Raw genomic sequence first — 22,153 nt, forward strand, 5'->3', positions numbered from 1 at the left:
AATAGGGATACCGCCTGGTATGAACCAGATAGGCTAATGTTTAAAATAATACCACAGTTTTTAAGTCAAACATGATAACTCCGATTTAATTTTAAAGATATAGGTTAGGTTAGGTTAAGTCCCTTCGGAGTCTAGAAAGATTACGTCTATCCCGGGATTCCCCGCAGCTCACGCTCACCGAATGCCCTGCTTGGGAGTCCAAGCGGAGCATCCTGGTGCAAGAAATCGGGTAGGACCTTTCTTTGTCACTTGCAGTAGCGGCAGTACTGGCGAAGAGGTTCACTCTTGGGTGTCATGGCGCATAAAGAGGCAATCGAGCGGGTTCTGGAGAGGGTTGATCTTGCCCGAAGACGGTTGCGACGAGGTCCGGGTCCACTGGAATAGGGCTAAAGTATCCCTTGCCTGTAAGAGGCGACTAAAAGGACATCGTCCACTTAAGCCAATCCAAGAAGGACAGCAACGCGAAGTGGTCTCCTGTTGATACGGGGGAGGTGCAGCTTATCCTCGGGATGTGTCTTGGCATAGTATTGAAGGGCAGTTGCAAGTTCTGTAGGATATCCGGCGCTGCCTTCAAAGTTACCGCGACCATCTAGGGATTTCTAGTGAGTAGAACATCTTATAGCTTTATTCTTCCCTTAGAGTGCTGGGTTTCTTGTGTCTACATTGATGACTCCCTTCTCCCCGTAACATAAAAAGGAGTCTTACCAGAATAACTTATGTTGTAAGTTATTCAGGTAAGTTTCAAATCATGTCTATTCATGCGGTAAATGTCTTTAAAGTTGAAAGTTTGACGCAAATCATAATGTTTCCATGTTTAAAAAATATTATTTAAAAAAAATCAAAATGAAACTCTTTCAAAATATGATCGATATAATGAACGTGACACATATAAATATTAATTTATTTTGAACAGATCTGATCGAAATATGTTTTTTCAATTTTTGATATAATCGATGTGCAGTTCGAAATAAAAGTTATAATTTAAAATACGTATATAATAATCTTTTAGAGTTATTTATGTAATTATCATGTTTTGTTCTTTGACTTCTCAATTGAATTTATTACACATTTTAATCATATAAATTGTTATTTGATGATGAACTGGAATGCACCACTGTACGCGGATTTCAGACCTGTATTGCAAACCATATTACCACGGTATCACCGCATTATATTTTTAATGGGTCCACTTTTAAAGTGGTTTAACATAAATCAAACCTGCCACAGATGATAAACACAAATTTATGCTAACGACTCAATATATGACAGTTTATAAATATAAAAACGGACGGTAGAGTAGCTGTGTATATTAATAATGTTTATTTATTGTAATAAATTATCTATAGCTGGATTATTATATGTTTAATAATAAAAATTTGGACAAATATAATTTTGGAAGCCAGACACTATTATATATTTGCCAGATACATTCTTTAGTCTGTCTTTATTACTAACTAAAAAAAAAACAATGAAATAATCTTTGTTTTTAAAAATCCTAGACTAAATAGATTAAATTTTTAACTATAATTTATTTAGTATAAATTAAATAAAACTTTATTTGTTATTGCATGTATTGAACTACTTAAAAGTATAATATTACGGTTTATTTAGTTTTAACCGTTTGGCAGCCATGCGGCGCAAAAGCGCTGCGTCATTTTATCTCTAAAACCGCGACGGAGCGCTTTTGCGCTTGAATTTCAGTGTTGTTTCTTCTAGACATGCACTCCCCCCAATGCTACACCCATAACTTATTTTGTTTTTTTTTTTACCACAATAAAAATTAAAACTATTATAAGGGAAAAACGTACGAAATTAATTATTAAAATTATTTGATATAAGTATAAATAAGTGTTTTATTTGAAGTCAAGTCAAAATATGTTTCGCAGTTTTAGTGCATTCTTGCAAAAGATGCTGAGCAGTCAAGCTATTTGCACTTTTAAATCACGATAAATATTTGGAGACAATTTGTTTTTTAATGTATATAAATTCTTTTATTATTAAAATCGTGCTATTAAATACAACACAAAAAGTTATGTTCTATGAATAAAAAAGCGACATTTAAAGTTTATTATTTTAATATTATTTGATCTATGCTTTAAATGTTTAACATGTATTTTATGGTCGTTCCTGTATCGAGAGACTGTACTGTCAGAAATCACTGGCCAGTCGTGTTCGCATTGTAAAAAAAAATGACACATATTTCCCAGTGATCATTTTTTTAATTCATTAAATGTTTAATAAATATTAATAATCCATAAACGATCCTTTACCACATAGAAGAATGTCAGAGGATTACAATTTAATAGAAAATTCTAAATATTTAATGGAATCAGACGTTACCTTGCGGAAGTCCATCCTAAATAAGAAAAGGACCAATATTTAGCCACTTCCGCACATGCAGTGGTAGTCGTGCAACAAAGGTCACCGCCCGCCAGCCCGATGATACATGCGCATGCGGCAAACAATGGGAATTACACAACTACCACCGTAAAATCACTTAAGACGTGTTTCATCCCTCCACGGGGCATCTTCAGGAGTTATATTACACCGATTAGTGCTAAATACAGAGAGCAGGTGGGACTTTGTTACACGACTACCACTGCATGTGCGGAAGTGGCTAAATATTGGTACTTTTCTTATTTGTATTAATATTGTTAGACATTTGTGCGCGACTGTACTAAAGAGGTTACGACCCAACGGTCGCGCCTGGACAACCACCTCGCCTGTTAAGTTGTAGCAATGGAAACACTTCGTAACTAATTTCATTTTACGCGGTAGTAGGTTCGTAATGTAAGTTGATTTAGTTTCTTGTTCATTCAATAACATGACTACTTACATAGATTATTATATAAAAGTATGTATACATCTATTTACATTCATATATATAACATTTACTGTCAATAACACTACATGCGTGGCGCGTGGAATTTAACAAAAAATATATTTTTTCAATAAGAGATATTTTCTAAAATTAATGTTTAGTTACCCCCTTTATTACATGAGGTACTTGCCAATATAAGTCCTGTCAAAATTGGTCGTGCCATTTCAGAGATTAGCAGGAACAAACAGACCGACATACGGAAAAAAAATTAATATAATATATATGAAAATTTGTATTTCTTTGTAATTTAGGAGACTGTCTCTTGAAGTTACAAGAAAAAAAAATTGTATTGTTTCTGGTGTAGTTTTGTCGCTCTCTCTCTCTCTCTCTCTATATATATATATATATATATATATATATATATATATATATATTTATATATATATATATATATATATATATATATTCATAAGTATGTAGTAAAAAAACGGTTATTATAATATTATAAAACAGATATTGCTAGGGCATCATTAATGTAGAATAAGATACTTATTTTTTTTACTCAAATACTGTAATGCAAAAACGTGGGCAAAAATAACGGGAATAATTAACGTAAATATAAAACAAAGGCACGGACGATGATATCTGTGGAGCATTGATTTTAATAAAAAAAATTACAAACAGACACTTTAATTTTATATATTTGTATTGATGATTATTATGTCAATCGATAGACGCTCAACGTAAGGTATCGGTCTCCCTCATAGATTGTCACGATATTTCGTCTTGCACTGTCCGCATCCAGGGACTGCCCAGGACTTATGTCGTCGGTCCAGCTAGTTGGGACCAGCTCACGCCGCGTCTACCGACTCTTGGTAACAACTCAAGAACCTATCGGCCTTAGCATCCATCTTTATTCTTTATACGCGTTCATTCTGTGGTTGGAAACTGCCTTCCGTGCACGTATCTGCTCCTAAAAGCTAGCCCAAATGTAAATGATGGTAGCATCACTAGCGGCGTTCAAATTCAAATCCATGTTCGAATTTTGAAATTCGAATGCGCTCGAATTATTTAAGAAAAAAGTCTTGTGGCGATACTGGCCAGTAACACATTGCGTTTATAAATGAACGCTACACATTATTTAATTTACATTCTGTCACATCAATCGACACTCTTCTGTTATATATCATAACTTTTTTATTAAACGGTTTTATTTAGTTCGACCCGTACGGAATTTATTTGTTCATTTATTTGGGTCAAAATTAGAAATTGAAATTTAAGCACCTTCCCGTAGCCATATTGATCTGATATTTGGTACACACATTTAATTTAGACGACAATACAATATAATAAAATCAATAACATTATAAATCTAAGATGGCCGCCGAAACAAAATGGCGGATTACATATTTTTCTATAACCCCCTCAATATGGGTATTAAATAAAAGGGCTACACTAGTGAAACAAGATGATTATGTCAAAATTTAAAATTCAAGATGGACGTCGTTCCAATATGGCGGACTAGGTACAAATTTTCCCACAACCACCACAATATGGATATCAAAAAACCGTTTAACTTAAGTTTTTTAAATGTATTTATTCAATCCAAAGATTGTTTGTTTATAAATCGCGGTAAACTATTCTTCTGTTTTATATAAATTTTGCACAGATACACAATAGATTATTTCAAACGTAAGCATTTACCTAAACAACAATAAAGGCGTATTAATACTGTTTACAAAATGATTTTTATCATTGATTGAAATTGATGCTTGAGGAAAATGCTATTAAGTGCTGTCAGGGATTTCCAAGAAGCGTCAGTTAGGCTTCGCATTGATATGAATTAATGGGGACTCTAGATTATACATGAGGCGTTCGTGGTACGGAAGGCTTTGAGTGATTGAACCTTAAGTACTTTCACACGTTTTATTCTCAACGAGGCTTATATAGGCTTATTTAGAATATTTCAAGGTCGATGTGTAATAATTACACTGTAAGATTGCATTTCACTTAATTAATAACACGTTAATAGACTGGTTTTATCTTTAGTTACATATTTTTAAGGTAAATAAAACGCGAAGCTCTACTTTTCGTATTTATCAACATTTTTTAATTATTATAATCTATTTTTCACAGATATAGGCGTACGTACAGTACTCGGCGATTAATATTGCACATCGACCTTTGGAGAGAGACAATCGGCTAATTTCGGCTTCGTAGAGCGTTATTTCTGTAGCACGGAATACAACGACTGACAAAACGTCACATAGGTAGTGTGTGACAGAGATAGTGCTCTACGAAGCCGAAATTAGCCGATTGTCACTTTCCAAAGGTCGATTTACCATATTTATCGTCAGGAACTAAACCTTTGTTTTTATATTTACGTTTAATATTTCCGAAATATTTTTTTGCTTTTGTGTTTGCATGTTCTTCAGTCTCTTAATCTGTTTACTAACTTAAATCGTAAACTTTTTAAAACTAAGTTGAAGTTAACTAATTATAGCGGTTTTTTTTAAATCATGGGTGTCTTGTTTGTTTTTAACGACGACCTAACATTATTAAACCATCAAACTTTGTTAGTATTAAATTAAAACACGCATAGAATGAAAAATGGATGAACAACTTAAAAATCTTATAGATCTCATATAAATAAAAATTTATTTAAATAACCTCTTTTATTATTTATGCACTTAAAACATTACCTCCGTATAATATAATACGGATAGAATAAATAGGTCGAATTATAAATACTTCGATCTAAACGATCTATAATATATATTAGAAAAAAAAATTGTCAAAAAATCCATGTGTTAATATTTATGATTTTAAATAATAAATTTTAGAAATATATTGCTACATTTACTGTATTAAAGATATTAAGAAAACTATCACAGAAGAAAACCTGTCAGATTTTTTTGTTTGCAAGTTTAAAAACTTAGGTACTGCAAAAACTTAGTCTGTGAAAGTTAGACGGTAAGGATAATTTTTCTTAAGGATATAGACTTATCCTTGTGTTCTAATGGCGTGAAAAGTCTGGGCGGTAAAAATGAACACCAATGCGGTGCAAAGAATTCTCCACAGGTTAGGTTAGGTTAGGTTACTTTCACCTTTCGCGGGAGTTTAGGATGGGGGCCCTAAACTCCCACTAGCTTTGGCGACTCTGAGGCGGACGATGGTTCGACGTGGGCTCGAACTACCGTAATAGCACCACGAGAGTTTCTGGGGTAGAGTATCCACGCATACCCCGAGACGGGCTATCGAAAAATAGCACGGCGCGAGGGAAGACCGCGTGGCGATCCCTGACCGGAAGATACCGCGGTCACCCGTTTAGCGCAGAGGGCGACCAGCGAGGGAGGGGGGTTAGTGGGTAGGAATCCCACATACCCCTGTCCTCCCCTAGAGGCAGGGCATCTTGAATACCGGAAGATTTCCCCCACCAAAACAAAAAAAAAGGTTACTTTCATCTTACCCCTGCATCGCGACAGATTTAGGTAATTTAAGAAATACTAACAAATTACTTTACTAATATAAAAAAAATATTTTTAAACATACCTCAGCATGTGTCCACGCGGAGAGTGTCTTTGGCGGAGTATCTGGAGCAACTGCTCCAAGTCTCCCCCTTTTCCTCGCCTCTTGCATGATAGGCACCTTTGAATTCTTCTCTCCAGATGATAGTATCACTTCCCGTTCAATCTGCAAATGTTAGATTGTTTATTCTACTTTCTCATTCACACACACAATTGCTAGTACTACAGTAATAAATATAACCTCTAAATATTTAATAGAATCAGGCGTTATTTTGCGGAAGTCCATCCTAAGTAAGAAAAGGACCAACATTTAGCCACTGCCGCACATGCAGTGGTAGTCGTGCAAAAAAGCACCATGCACCACCCGCCAGCCCGCTGGTAAATGTGCATGCGGCAAACAATGCAAATTACACAACTGTCACCGTTAAAAAAACGTTAAATCACTAAACACGTATTTCACCCCTCCCCGAGGCATCTTCAAGAGTTATGTTACACCGGTTAGTGTGACAGACTATGCATTGTTTGCCGCATGCGCATTTATCAGCAGGCTGGCAGGCGGTGCACTTTGTTGTAAGACTACCATTGCATGTGCGGAAAATTGCTAAATATTGGTCCTTTTCTAAAATATAACCTTAATTTCGGTAATTTAAACACACTTCCAATGCAACGTTTTAGATTATCACTGTTTTGAGACACTCTATATAATGTAATACGTTCTGAAGAAATCCGAACGCACGGGCGGTTCTATCGATAACTCATTTCATTCAGTCTATTTTAAATATTTCGTCATTTTACAAGGCCATTTCAACAACGTTTATATGAAGACTTCATTGAGTTGTCGCTTGAATAGACGATTCTGTTCTAAGACAGGGGTGTTAAACTCCCGGCCCGCTGAAGAGAAGCTTAAGAAATATCTCCGGAAATAGGAAAGATTATATCAGAGAAAAAATATCAAGTTTCGCGAGGTAAATAATAATTTAAGTATTTGTGTTTATAGAAATGCACTAGTTAACATTGATTTTCATACACACCTAAAGTAAAAAATTGTAAGTTTTTTTTAGAGTTTAACGTCACCGTCCTAAGATTTCCTGTTTTTAGGAACTTTACTAGTATGGTGAAGCAGGGATTATATATACAATTAATAATTTTTCACTGAATATTTTTATTGTAATTCTTCTCTCTCATCCTTCTTGATATCTTCCATTCATTTGTATTTTTTTACTTTCGCTCACACATACACACAAATCTTGCATTAAAAACGGAATCAGATTTTTAAATAAAATGCCGCAAATCATTAACATACTATCATTAACGAAATTAAAAACGCAAATTAAAAATAAATTGACGGAAAGGCTTATTATTCAATTAACAAATATTTAAATGAACAGAATCCTCGTGACGTCTGATTATTTGTACAACTTTATTAAAAGATGTGTTGTTGTGGAGATTCTTCTTGTTTTTTCTACACAACTGTAACACCTTCCGAAGCAGAGTAGAGTCAAAAATAAAATTTGTAACTTCTATAAGTTACAAACCTTCAACAAGGTTCTAGTGTCTAGGTTCCTAAGCAGAAGTACAAAAGTCCGTATTTACAAAACCGTCATACCACCAATATTGATGTATGGCTGTGAAGCTTGGACGCTAACTTTGAAAGAAGAACAAAAACTGCTAGTGACGGAACGCAAAATCATGCGGAAGATCTTGGGACCAGCGAGAAATCAAGACGGATCTTGGGAGGCTCCGAAAGAATGCCGAAATAGAGACTTTAGTATCACATCCAAATATCATTGGCGAATATAAAGCTCAACGAATCCGCTGGCTTGGTCACTTGGAGCGAATGGGATCGGATCGGAGCGTGAAGGTAGTGTACCTGGAAAAACCGAGGGGTCGAAGACCAGTGGGTAGACCCAGGTATCGCTGGATCGATCGCGTCGAGGCAGACTTGCGCGAATTGAATGTCAACCAATGGCAGACGATGGCGGAAGATAGAAGAAAGTGGAAGTCCCTCGCTTCGGAGGCCAAGACCCACTTAACTAATGGGTTGTCGATCAACAGCAGTTCTGTTAAAAGTTACAACGTTGAATAAACTAATTTTATATTTATCTTTATATAAATAATATGAAAAGAGACTCCGAAACTGTGTCGGTAAAGCATCATCACTTTTTATAAAACACTACTGCAGTTTTTTTTCGACATTTGTATGATAATTCGTCGCCATTAACGATTTAGTTCCATTAACATTGCGTACGAATTATGAATATCATTTTTACTAAATACACTGAACGCATATTTTAAATTTGGAATTAATTTTGTATTTGCCTTGTAATGTTTTCTCTGTCATACTACACGGCCTAATATGTATATAACATTTTTTGATTATTACATAATCCACACTTTTTTGAATTATTATATGAAATTGCATTTCACACGTTGCGGTGAGATGCCGATCGACCAGTAGATCAAACGCCGAAAGTGGAACTGGATAGGCCACACGCTCCGAAGGGACCCTGATCACATATCGAGGCAAGCTCAAGAATGGAATCTTCAATCAAAGCGAAGACGTGACCGCTCTAAGCAAACCTGGCAGCGGACGATCACTGCAGAAGTGAAGGCAGTTGGAATGACGTGGAGCGAAGTAAAGCGCGAGGCTCAAGATCGCTCGAGATGGCGACGTACTGTGGACGCCCTCTGCCCCATCTTGGGGACATAGGAATAAAAGATGAAATGATCCCACTTGTCACAAAAATTCCAGAGGATGGACAGCTCCTATATTGCACCTAATATATTTATGGCATTGACGTAATTTGAGGCACTGATTTCACGACAATATATAAAAACCATGTGATATGGTTGAAGTATCACGGGCAGTAACAGCCCTGTATATCGCGGGTTCGATTAACGGAATACAATCTTATATAATTCAAAATAATGCATTAATTATATAGGATTACCACTGTTCACAAAAATCCCAGAGGATGGATAGCAGCGTCCTCTGCGTACCATAATACCACACTACAATGACCTGGTACAATGTTATGGTATATCTACCTATAGATATCTTTGGGGTAGACTTATACCTTGTGGTCGTCTACTGTCTGAAACGACAACAATGGTAACTGTAATATAAGATCACATAAAGTTTGGTGTACTTTGTGAGAAAACGCCAGAAGGACCCAATTTTATGTTAATTAGAATCACATATATATATATATATATATATATATATATATATATTTAAAAGCTAAGGTTGTTTAAAATGATTTATGATTTCAAGGAGAGCACATTAAATTCGCACGGGTATTTTCTGTTACTTTTGCAATATCCTTAATAAAGTTATTAGTACTTATATAAGTTACTGTATTACATTTCTTTCTTATGACATAAAAAATCTGACAACAATAAAAGGTTTTTTTTTTAAAATTTACGTCTTTTGTATGAGAGAGTCTTATTTATGTAGAGTTAGTTAAATCTAATATATAAAATTTCCATGTCAATGTTAGTTACCGTACTCCTCCAAAACGGCTCGACCGATTTTTACCAAATTTTATATGCGTATTCAATAGGTCTGAGAATCGGCTATTATCTATTTTCCATACCCCTAAGTGACAAGGGTTGTTCACCCTAAATTTTTTCTTAAATTTTTTGTTTTTATTTTTTTATGACACAGCTTACAAAAATACATACAACCCTAAATTTTCACCTCTCTACGATCAACCCTTATTTTTTATTTGTAAATTAAAAACATTATTTTTTTTGCAAAATGACGTTTGCGGGATCAGCTAGTGATGTTTTAAAGCCTAGAATAAGTAACTAGCTTTTCATTATATACTATGCTAAGCTTGCGTACATCGCTTTTTTAATTTGTTACTGAATTCCGTTATAGTATTTATTTTTATTCTGTATCAATCATCATTATCATTTCAGACGTGGCATGTGGAGACCAGCTGTATCTTATCAGTGGACGTCCTGCGCTGCGTTTGCTGTTCCGTCGTCTTCATTCCAGAACCTGAACTCCTCAGTGGGTATCTGTTCGTGCGATGTGGCTTGCCTATTGCCACTAACTTGCCTATGGCTATACTTTTTTGCCACCTTTAACCTTTACCGTCTATTCGAAGGGTCTTGTTTATATAAGGTAATAAGTAAGAAAAGGACCAATATTTACCAACTTCGGCACATGCAGTGATAGTCGTGCAACAAAGTGCACCGTCCGCCAGCCCGCTGATAAATGCGCATGCGGCAAACAATACTAATAACGCAACTACCACAGTTAAATCACTCAACACGTGTTTCATCCCTCCACGGGGCATTTTCAAGAGTTATGTTACACCGATTAGTGCCAAACACAGAGTCTGTACTTTGTCTTTACTTCCTATTTAAATGTCCGATCGTCCGGTTTTGGGTCTTATTTACATTTCATTAGATTCTAAACTATTTCTATATTCAATTTTTTTTGCTACGTAAAATTTTCTATATTCTTATTACTTTACTATGTACTAGCTTTTGATACTCGAATGGAAAGCCTTACAGCACCTTACACTATCCTAACACAATTTTATACACTTAAAAAAACTTATTTATTTATTAATTTATTATTCTCTATCAATTAACTGTCAGCCAGTACAGAGGTAAATTAATAAAGGTAGGCAAAAAAAGTTAATATCATAAAAGACAAAAAAATAAAATAAAAATGTTAAATTAAATTGAGAGAGATTATAATGACACCTTATACAAATATACCAATGATTACTAGTATAATTTAATGTAAATATACTATTACATATATAAAGATAATAAATAATAAAAACGAATTATCGTAATGATTTCCTCTGCTAGTCAAGCGACATTCCTAATCATCTTCATATCGAGAAGGAGCATGTTCCGGAGAAGAATAGTTTGTATTGTGAAGAAGTGAGTAAAGTCGGTACATAGGTGACATATAAAGACTGTGATTTAACACCTATAATCAACCATCCTGTATATCAATAGAATGTATGTTTATTTTTGTATTTCATTTATATATACGTTTTATAATGAAGAAGTGAGTAAAGTCGGTACATAGGTGACATATAAAGGCTGTGATTTAACACCTATAATCAACCATCCTGTATGTCAATAGAATGTATGTTTATTTTTGTATTTCAGTTATATATACGTTTTATAATGAAGAAGTGAGTAAAGTCGGTACATAGGTGACATATAAAGGCTGTGGTTTAACACCTATAATCAACCATCCTGTATATCAATAGAATGTACGTTTATTTTTGTATTTCAGTTATATATACGTTTTATAATGAAGAAGTGAGTAAAGTCGGTACATAGGTGACATATAAAGACTGTGGTTTAACACCTATAATCAACCATCCTGTATATCAATAGAATGTATGTTTATTTTTGTATTTCATTTATATATACGTTTTATAATGAAGCAATAAAATTGTATTGTAATTGTATACGTGTCGTATACATTCCAGCAATCGGACACCGACGTTGGACGCGAGCGAAATAAAAAAAAAATAACAAAACACTTTCAATGGTTGCCCGTCACTGATATAATCTTAGCCTTGTTAACGACCAGATGGCATGTGAATAAGACGGTGTCAACGACCTTGAGAACTAGTTTGTCTAGATTCTAGATTGTCCCCGAGCTGCGGACCTGCGTGACGGAAGGTATACTCTGTTTATAAAAATAAAGAAAAAAATCACTTCAAGTACATAGAACATGTTTGTGACGAACGAGAGGACAGATTGTCCATCAATATACAGAGTAATTGGTCATCGTTGTAAAAGTTTTAAATCATTTTGAAATATGCTAGATTAACTTATTTTTACATTGAAATGTAACTGGCCAAAAACTTCTACCAGTAAAAAGTCTGTACCGACAGATATTAAACAAAAAAATAATTTTAAAAAGTATTTATTCGAATTTTAAAAATACGGTTTCTGCGTATTAATTTTTTTGTTATTTTTGAAAATTTCTTTTGGGACATTTATTAAGTGCAAATGAACTATACATTCACCCTTTAAAGGTTTTACATGTATATACATATATTTATTATTTCGCTTGCTTGCAAACTGCAACATATTGTTAATTGTTTGCATAATGCTACCGAATTTTTTTTGTCTGCTTAAACAGGCACTCTATGGAGTGACAAGGTACAAGGCTAAGCTTTCGCTGTCCCTGAACACACGCTTAGCACTCCGAAGAGTGATGGAGAGGGTCGGACCTCGACTTGGTCTGCTATTACATCGTTTCAGACCATATACGCTCACTCTCAGGTATTGGCATCCCTTTAACATATACATATAGGCTCATGGGTCAGCAAATGCCTTTTTTCGTACAAAGTGAAGTAATATTATAATAATAATGAAATTTATTTATTCTTTTCGAAATTTCTCTCATCAAGAGTGGTTAGTTATATATTTACTATTAAAAACGTAATCATTTAGAAATATGGTCGTTTCAGCCCATAGACACCCTCACACACACACACACACACACACACGCACGCACACACACAAATGCGCGCGCGCACACATACACACGCACGCACACATCACGCACACACACACACACGTACACAAAATAACTGCCACGCCAGGCAAGTAGGATCGAATTCGATGGAATATACGCAATAAGCTGTTGGAGGTAAGTTACCAGCCGTGGTCGTTTCTGCTCCATCTACGATTGAATATACGTGATTAGCAGGTGAAGGTGAGCTACCACATGATTAAGTATTTTCTCCTTAAAGGCTAAGTGAATGTGGTGTTAAAAGTGGTATCTAGATGATGTATAATATTGTACACAAAAACTATTTACATTTTACATTTCTATCGGAACGCAATGGCAGCGTCATTTCAAATTCAAATCGGCATTCGAATACGAATGCACAAGAATGAGTTAGGACAAATAATGGCCTGCTATACGAAGAATGAACGCTACACGTTCTTAACTGTTCTGAAATAGATATAAGAAGGTAAATTACCGGGAATTTGGCTGAGTGCGTGTGCAGGGCGGCTGCGGGGGGCGCGGGGGCACCGGGCAGGGCAGCCTCGGGCGCCGGTGGCATCCTGTACGGCGGCACGCCTTCGACCGTACCTGCAAGGGAAATAATTCGAACATCTATCAATAAAAATTTAAGATTTTGAATACGGCCCTTTGTATCTTAACCCTTAGTGATTTATCTGATTATTTATCGATTCGTACTTCAACGCTTTCGTAAACTCTCTATTCGGAATAACAAACTGAAAATTTATTCATTCATATATAAAAAAATTAAGAAAGTAAATTTATATAAATAATATGGTTTTCACGTGGATAATTAAAAAAAAAAAATGTCACTGTGGTGACAATCAACAAATCTAAACGTACACACTTCTTGTATCTACACCATCAATTTGTTAAAACTTGCTATTATATTATAGTTGATTATTTATTAGTTTATTCGCATAAACGCGTTTCATAAGGTACATCTAGAGAAAAAATCTGTGGCGTGAGATCTCTTCTCAGAGACCACAAGATGTCTAGTCGACGCGATATCAGATATAAAGGATATCCATCTTTATGACAAAAAAAATAAAAAAATAAAATTAGTTTATTCAATATCGGAACTTTTAACAGGAACTTTTATTGATCGCAAAGTGTTATAGTTGTGGAGATAAAACAGTAAGAAACTCCACAACACATCTTTTAATAAAGTTCAACACGGATTTATACATGTAAACCATTTCAGATATAGCCTAAATAAAATCAAAATAATCAGACGACGTCACAGCCGAGAATTCCTATGATTTAAATATTCGTTTATTGAACCAGGTTCTGTTATTTTAGTCAAAATCATGTAGCTGTGAAAAAAAACTGTCTAAAATTTAAATTCGCTCGCCTGGGTCCACCTTGTATTAATCAACTCTAATAACATATAAAATCAAGTACGATTTAGTGAATTATTCACTAAACCTTAGCATAGTTAATTGTAGAGATCTAATTGAAGGTAATGATGTATAGTTTGATGCAATGTACATACAAGTCACGATTAAAACTAATGTTAACGGCAGACTGTTTTTTTTAATAATAGCCTTTGTTTTTAGGGCCTTTCGTTTGTGTGTGGGCAGGGACGTTACAGTTTCGATTTAAATATTTTTTTACAGTTTTGTATATTTATTAATCTTGCTACTCTCTTTCTTCATAACTTCTTATTACCTTCCTAACACTCTTTATTTCTCTTTCACACATCACCTTTTTCTACTTCATCTACATTCCTGGTAACATTTGGTTTTTATTACAGCATCTTTTTGATTTGATTGTCATTTGGTAGTTCATTACGTACTTGGAAGTCGTTGTGTACTAGATGGAAAAAGGTTGTTGATAACGAAAGTGAACATATAATTGATTAGAAATAAAAACTTGTTAAAAATGTAGTCGTGTAAATTTAACTTAAGAAAGCGACATTACTTTCCGGTCTTCCTAATATAATGTATTTTTTTTATCAATTTTAATTTACAATCTTTATTTGTACTTTCACTTTTATTTATTTATTTACAACGATTGTTATTTTGATATTATATCTTGTTTTTTGTTCTTGTATTTGATTCGATCTATGGAAATAACGAACTTATTACATTAAGTTATATTATAACATAAAGGTATTTCTAACTAGAAACTTTTCTTTGCCTAAATTGGAAAATACGTTCCAATGTTTTTATACTTGTTAGTGACATGGAAATTGTTCAAATGATCCAGTTATTTTCACATCGCTTTACATGAAGAGTTGTTTTAGAAACTCATTCGAAATCACTCCATAAATTACTAGCTCTGCACGCAAATTGCAGGCTACGTTTCCCTATGTTTAAATTAAACTTCTGGTAATAAATATAATTTATTTATTTGGTGTCTAGTCATAGCCTAGTGGGAAAGAACCATTGATTGTTCATTGCAGTTTCGATTCTTGGAATATTCTCGAATATTTCATATTTTTTCCATTGCAAGGCATATGTCTCCCCCAAAATCCGCCACTATGACGGGTCCTGATTGACTTGAATTGAATATGTAAATGACTACTCGAATAAATATATTTTGAAATTTAATTATGTGCACAGTAGTGTCACCGTACTGTTTCAAATGATAACAATAAACAGATGATAAAATGGAGTAGATATTTAAAATAAAAAACCAATAATTAAATCTTTGTCCATTTCAGATGTCACAAAAAAAACTAAATCAACTTAGACCTTTAGTCGTAAATTATAATTACAGTGCTTTGTTTCAAAACCAGCCAGAGCTTGCGTGGGTGATGACTATGGTCAAGTCACGACCATATCTATGGTGTTCTAAAATGTATAAATAAAATGTACCCAGCGATAAATATTGCACATCGACTTTTGGAAAGAGTCAATCGTCTTATTTCGGCTTCGTAGAGCACTATCTCTGTCCCACACTGCCTATGTGGCGTTTTGTCAGTCGTGTTTCGTGCGACAGAGATAACGCTCTACGAAGCCGAAATTAGACGATTATCTCTTTCTGAAGGTCCTGGTCCTGGTCCGCATCCTGCTGGTAACTTTTGTAATATGCACAATGTTGGGACACAATACTGTCAAACATACAGGGTGATTGGTTATAAGTTTTAGCGAATATTAATATCGTAAAATCTATGATTCCGTTATTAATAAATAATGTAATGTTTGTACAGTAAGAAGGATCCTTAATTATTATAATTATATTAGGAGGACCGGAAAGTAATGTCGCTTTCTTAAGTTAAATTCATACGACTACATTTTGAACAAGTTTTTATTTCTAATCAACAATATATTCACCTTCGTTATCAACAACCTTTTGCCATCTAGTATACAAATCAATGCCGGAGTGGTTTAATCAATCGGTTTTTCTGTAAAATATGTCGATAGAAACGACATTACTTTCCTTTTCCACTAATATAAGACGTGCTGTCGCTATCTAGTTTTAAGAAAATGATTAAGAAATATTTACTAGACCATTTATTATCTTTATTTTAATACGTATTTTTTAATCTGTTTCAAGTGCAAGTGACAAGTGCGATTTAAGTCAATTTGATGTTTTTATTTATAATTACGTATCATATTGTGTTTATTATAAGTATATATGAGTAAATGTATATTATATACCTACGTATGTATATATATGTATGTTTTGTCTATATGTAAATGTTAACTACCCGTTATTCATCCTTCTACTGTTTCCATATTACGGTTGTATGTATGTAATTGCCTTGTGTGAAAAGACCGCATATATTACTTTTTCTTTACTTTTGCAACTATGTATATATTTTCTAGCGTGTTTACCCCTTTATTGTAAAACTATAAAATTAAAATTAGAATTACTTAGTGTTTACTACATGTCTCTGCAGAATTTGTACTGTAATTTAAAGCCTTTTTTGAAAAATTAGCTACTCATTCACTTCTTAAAAGATTTTACTACTCATTTTCAATCAATTTTTATATTATTATTCAAGTTGTGTCGTTCTTTTGCGTATGATTTTGTGTTACAAAATATATAATATAACTTTATTAAAATTGCTGACCATACGCCATGAGGTAACCGCTCCTTTTATTTTTCACTTTCTAGTATAAAAGTAAAGAATTTGACACAAATTTAAGAGAGAAAATTATAGGATATTTTGTAGTACAAAGCCACTTTTGTTTATCAGAGCGAACATAATCACTAAGAAGAGCTCCATTTCCTGTCCTCAATATAAGGCATGTACATAACAATCATGTTAAAGCCGCAATCGACAACGTAAATTGGTATTATTATTTTATAGACCACTAACCATGATTTCTGAGTACCGGTCGCTCTACTTGTCACCGCTTTTTATCTAAGACAGTCACTTTATTTGGAATACTAGTTTTCGTTACAGACTTTGCTTATTGAGCTTGCTACATTCTACAAAATAGTGTTTATATATTTATTTATATGCAACCATTAACAGACAGTTCATATGTAATCGTTACATTTTCATTGCATATCTACTTAAATGCTTTGAAATTCAATCTTGTGTCTTACCTATCATAAATAAAATAAAATGGAATAAAAATATATATGGCCTTCATTCCACCACAAATCTAGATATACGCATTTCAAACATCTTTTAATATTATTATTTATTCAATTTATTACTATTATGTATATTGTAGATTACTTTTTCATTAATTTAATTTTATAGTGTAGGTATCTATTTATTAGTATAATTTATTTTAATTAAAATTGAAATGTGGTAATAGAATTTGAATTTGAATTACCTATTATAAGGTAGTATTTAACCCCTAAGCCTCCACAAAAAATTATCATTTATTTTAACAAGTTTATTTATTGGATAGCTTAAAGAGATTTCGAACTCGGGAAGGACGGTGTTATGACATGGTTTAGTGGTTCTGTACAACTACGGCGTAAATAAAGCCTCTCCAAGAGGTATATAATCATAAGGTTTCGATATTTCAAGGTATTAGTAATTAAAATAATAACCGAGAAGGTTGTATTGTAGAGATATTTCAAATAATTTTTACTTCAGTAAGTATAGATCAGGGGTGTGCAACATTTTTAATCAACGAGCCAATTTAAATTTTAATTTTTTTGGCGGGCCGCACATAAAGCAAAAGTAAAGATTTCATGTCCAATTTTTAAATAACTTTTTAAAAAAAGAAAACTAAAATAACTTGAAATTTATATTGAGATATCTGGCACTGTTGTTTCTATACAGGCTGATTAATATACGCCGGAATTGAATAGGTAGCAACATGTATGCAGCTTTCTAACAGCGCATCCCTGTCTTGATCCATGGTCATATTTCATTAATTGTTTCGGTTTAGTATGTACTACCAGAGATAATAGTTGAAATAAATTTAATTTTAGAAATAGCGGGTCGCGTAAGCACGGGCCGCGTGTTGATCACCCCTGGTATAGACGAAATCTCTACCAAAGTAAAAAATGTGTACTAAGTAAGGAAGGCTTGTGATTTGGACGTCAGCTGTCGAACCGGTTGCAGCGGTAAAGTTTGTAACTTAAGTTTGTAACATAACCCGGTGACAATTGGACGCAGCACGACGGTTACCAAACTTTTTGTCGACTCATTGTTTCGTTTGACCGCACATTATCGTCTCGTCTTTGTTAGTACACACTCGTCTGATTTTAATAATTCATTGCATCGTCGATCTGATATTATATTTTAGCTTCTAGTCTTGTCAGACAGGTAAATTGTTTTAATTACTTTCCAAAAATAAATATCGGTAAAAAACTTTTAAGTTAAACGGTTTTATTTGATACCCATATTGTGGTGATTGTGGAAAAATATGTACCTAGTCCGCCGTATTGGAACGGCGTCCATCTTGAATTTTAAATTTTGACATAATCATCGTGTTTTACTAGTGTAGCCCTTTCATTTGATACCCATATTGAGGGGGTTAAGGAAAAATATGTAATCCGCCATTTTGTATCGGCGGCCATCTTAGATTTATAATGTTATTGATTTTATTATATTGTATTGTCATCTAAATTAAATGCGTGTACCAAATTTCAGATCAATCTGCCAACGGGAAGGTGCTTAATTTCAATTTCTAATTTTGACCCAAATAAATAAACAAATAAATTCCTTGTGGGTCGAACTAAATAAAAACGTTTAATTACCATTTACGCCAGTCACCGATGTGTGGCGAATGAAATGACTGACAATGATTTCTTTTTTATTTATGTCAATCACTGATGACTGACGCTGTCGTTTTTTTTAAATCTCGTCAGTCATCGGTAACAGATGACTAAGAATGACTTGTATATTTTTACTATCTTTCTACTCTGCGTAATTCTTATCGATTCTAAGGATGAATTGTATGTTAGTTGAAAAATAATAAAGGTAATTTGCAGTGGTAGATCAGCGATAGAGGACTCGGGATACAATCTTATGTAATTCACACTTTGTACAATTATATACGATTGCAATTGCTCAAAAATAAGTTTCCAGAACATGACGTAAAGCATCTTTTGCGTACCATTATATCACACTGCGATTACAAACCCGACTGCCAAGAGTGGCAATTATGGTACGTACCCCCATAGATAATAGCCCTATGCTTTTTATAGGTGTCTATGGTCTGAAACAACAACATATTTTTATATATGATTGCCACTGCTCACAAATAAGTTTCTAGAGGATGGGCTACATCGTCCTTTACATTCCATAATACTGTAATACTATCGCCAACCCATCTGCTAAGTGTGGCGATTATGGTATATCCCCCTTTAGATAGCAAGTAGGTATCTTGACGTTTGTGTCTTTGGACTGAAATTACGACATTTTTTTTATATATGATTGCCACTGCTCACAAACAAGTTTCTAGAAGATGGGCTACATCGTCCTTTACATTCCATAATACTACAATACTATCGCCAACCCACCTGCTAAATGTGGCGATTATGGTATATCCCCCTTAGTAGCAAGTAGGTACCTTGCCGTGGGTGTCTACGACTGAAATGACGACATTTTTTTATATATGATTGCCACTGCTCACAAACAAGTTTCAAGAGGATGGGCTACATCGACCTTTACATTCCATAATACTATAATACTATCGCCAACCCACCTGCTAAGTGTGGCGATTATGGTATATCCCCCTTAGTAGCAAGTAGGTACCTTGCCGTGGGTGTCTACGACTGAAATGACGACATTTTTTTATATATGATTGTCACTGCTCACAAACAAGTTTCAAGAGGATGGGCTACATCGTCCTTTACATTCCATAATACTATAATACCATCGCCAACTCACCTGCTAAGTGTGGCGATTATGGTATATCCCCCTTAGTAGCAAGTAGGTACCTTGCCGTGGGTGTCTACGACTGAAATGACGACATTTTTTTATATATGATTGTCACTGCTCACAAACAAGTTTCAAGAGGATGGGCTACATCGTCCTTTACATTCCATAATACTATAATACCATCGCCAACTCACCTGCTAAGTGTGGCGATTATGGTATATCCCCCTTAGTAGCAAGTAGGTACCTTGCCGTGGGTGTCTACGACTGAAATGAAGACATTTTTTTATATATGATTGCCACTGCTCACAAACAAGTTTCAAGAGGATGGGCTACATCGACCTTTACATTCCATAATACTATAATACTATCGCCAACCCACCTGCTAAATGTGGCGATTATGGTATATCCCCCCTTAGATTGCAAGTAGGTACCTTGCCGTGGGTGTCTATGGACTGGAACAACGACAACATTTTTTTGTATATATGATTGCCACTGCTCACAAACAAGTTTCTAGAGGATGGGTTACATCGTCCTTTACATTCCATAATACTATAATACTATCGCCAACCCACCTGCTAAGTGTGGCGATTATAGTATATCCCCCCTTAGATAGCAAGTAGGTACCTTTCCGTGAGTGCCTATGGACTGGAACAACAACAACATATTTTTATATATGATTGCCACTGCTCATAAATAAGTTTCTAGATGATGGGCTACATCGTCCTTTACATTCCATAATACTATAATACTATCGCCAACCCACCTGCTAAGTGTGGCGATTATAGTATATCCCCCCTTAGATAGCAAGTAGGTACCTAGTCGTGGGTGTCTATGGACTAAAACGACAAAGGTAATTTAAAAAGTCACTAACATATATTAAGAACACAACGCCTTTTTACATTTCGCAATCATTCGCCAACAATATGTATTGTGTTCATGTAACCAACCTGTCAGAACAACTGTTTCCCCGTAACAGACCCGTCGCATACGTAACGCGGATTAGAATCTTGGACTTGTTCATTATATGCTAATCAGATGGGCTGCTGTCGAAATTGATGATGCATGGTGTTGCCACATCGGTAGTAAATCTTATTATTAAATGTTGCCATATCTGATTAAGTTAATATATGTATGTAAGTTATGTAACGAAAGGAGCTCTGTAGCAAAGGATGTTTGGCCCGAGGTGGGTTGTCTGAGTGGACTCGTGTCCATTTCTAAGACAATCTGATGGACAAGGCGAAGGGAGAGTAGAATAAAAATAATGTAACATATTTCAAAATGATTAATTTATAGACCTCATGGAAATATCGTAAAAATTTGAAAGCTTTTACCACTTGTAACCAATCATACTGTATAAGATTTCGAAAATTTCAATAGATAAACAGATTTAAATAATTATCGCGTTCAATAATTAACCGCTTTCGTCGGAAACAATACCGGATCGTATATTACAGGGGTGCCAACCTATCATTCTAGATAGAAACGTTGCAGGAGTTTATTCAGTCACTTCTTCTCCAAGTGTTAGGCTTTTTGAAGTGGTAGTGATATTAGCCAGACAATAGCAACCGAGTAAGCCAAGGTTCGACTCTCTCGTACACCCTAGTGTCCTGAGATTCCCTCATGGAGGCCCTTGAGTCTTGTCACTCCATGAAGAGTTCATCGAAGCGATCTAAGAGGTTTGCGCCCTTCGAAGCTTCCTTAGAGCTTCGCTACTTTTCACCTTGCCACTTTAAGTCTGTGGTCGCTGACAAATGCCATTTAAGTAAGAAAAGGACCAATATTTAGCCACTTCCGCGCATGCAGTCGTAGTCGTGCAACAAAGTGCACTGCCCGCCAGCCTGCTGATAAACGCGCATGCGGCAAACAATGGGAATTACACATCTACCACCGTTAAATCACTCAACACGTGTGTCACCTCTCCATGGGGCATCTTCAGGAGTTATGTTACACCAATTAGTGCCAAACGCAGAGAGACTCTGTGTTTGACACTAATCGGAAGTGGCTAAATATTGGTCCTTTTATTACTTAGG

The 22,153-nt window shown here is 34.7% G+C and overlaps 1 protein-coding gene across 1 annotated transcript in view; it reads right to left on the reverse strand.

The window, feature by feature from the left end:
• LOC137929830 (uncharacterized) overlaps positions 1-22,153 on the reverse strand; it is a 52,006-nt gene that overhangs the window by 17,678 nt on the left and 12,175 nt on the right. The window contains exons 2-3 of the mRNA XM_068772943.1: positions 13,332-13,444; positions 6,374-6,514 (exon numbers count right to left, since the gene is read on the reverse strand). Of these exons, the coding sequence (XP_068629044.1) occupies positions 6,374-6,514; positions 13,332-13,444 (254 nt within the window). The remainder of the gene's footprint in view (positions 1-6,373; positions 6,515-13,331; positions 13,445-22,153) is intronic.

The sequence above is a fragment of the Battus philenor genome, unplaced genomic scaffold (assembly GCF_028537555.1).
Source record: "Battus philenor isolate CCGP_79_NKW_IND1 unplaced genomic scaffold, ilBatPhil1.0.hap1 SCAF_11, whole genome shotgun sequence".
NCBI classification, from domain to species: Eukaryota; Metazoa; Arthropoda; class Insecta; order Lepidoptera; family Papilionidae; genus Battus; species Battus philenor.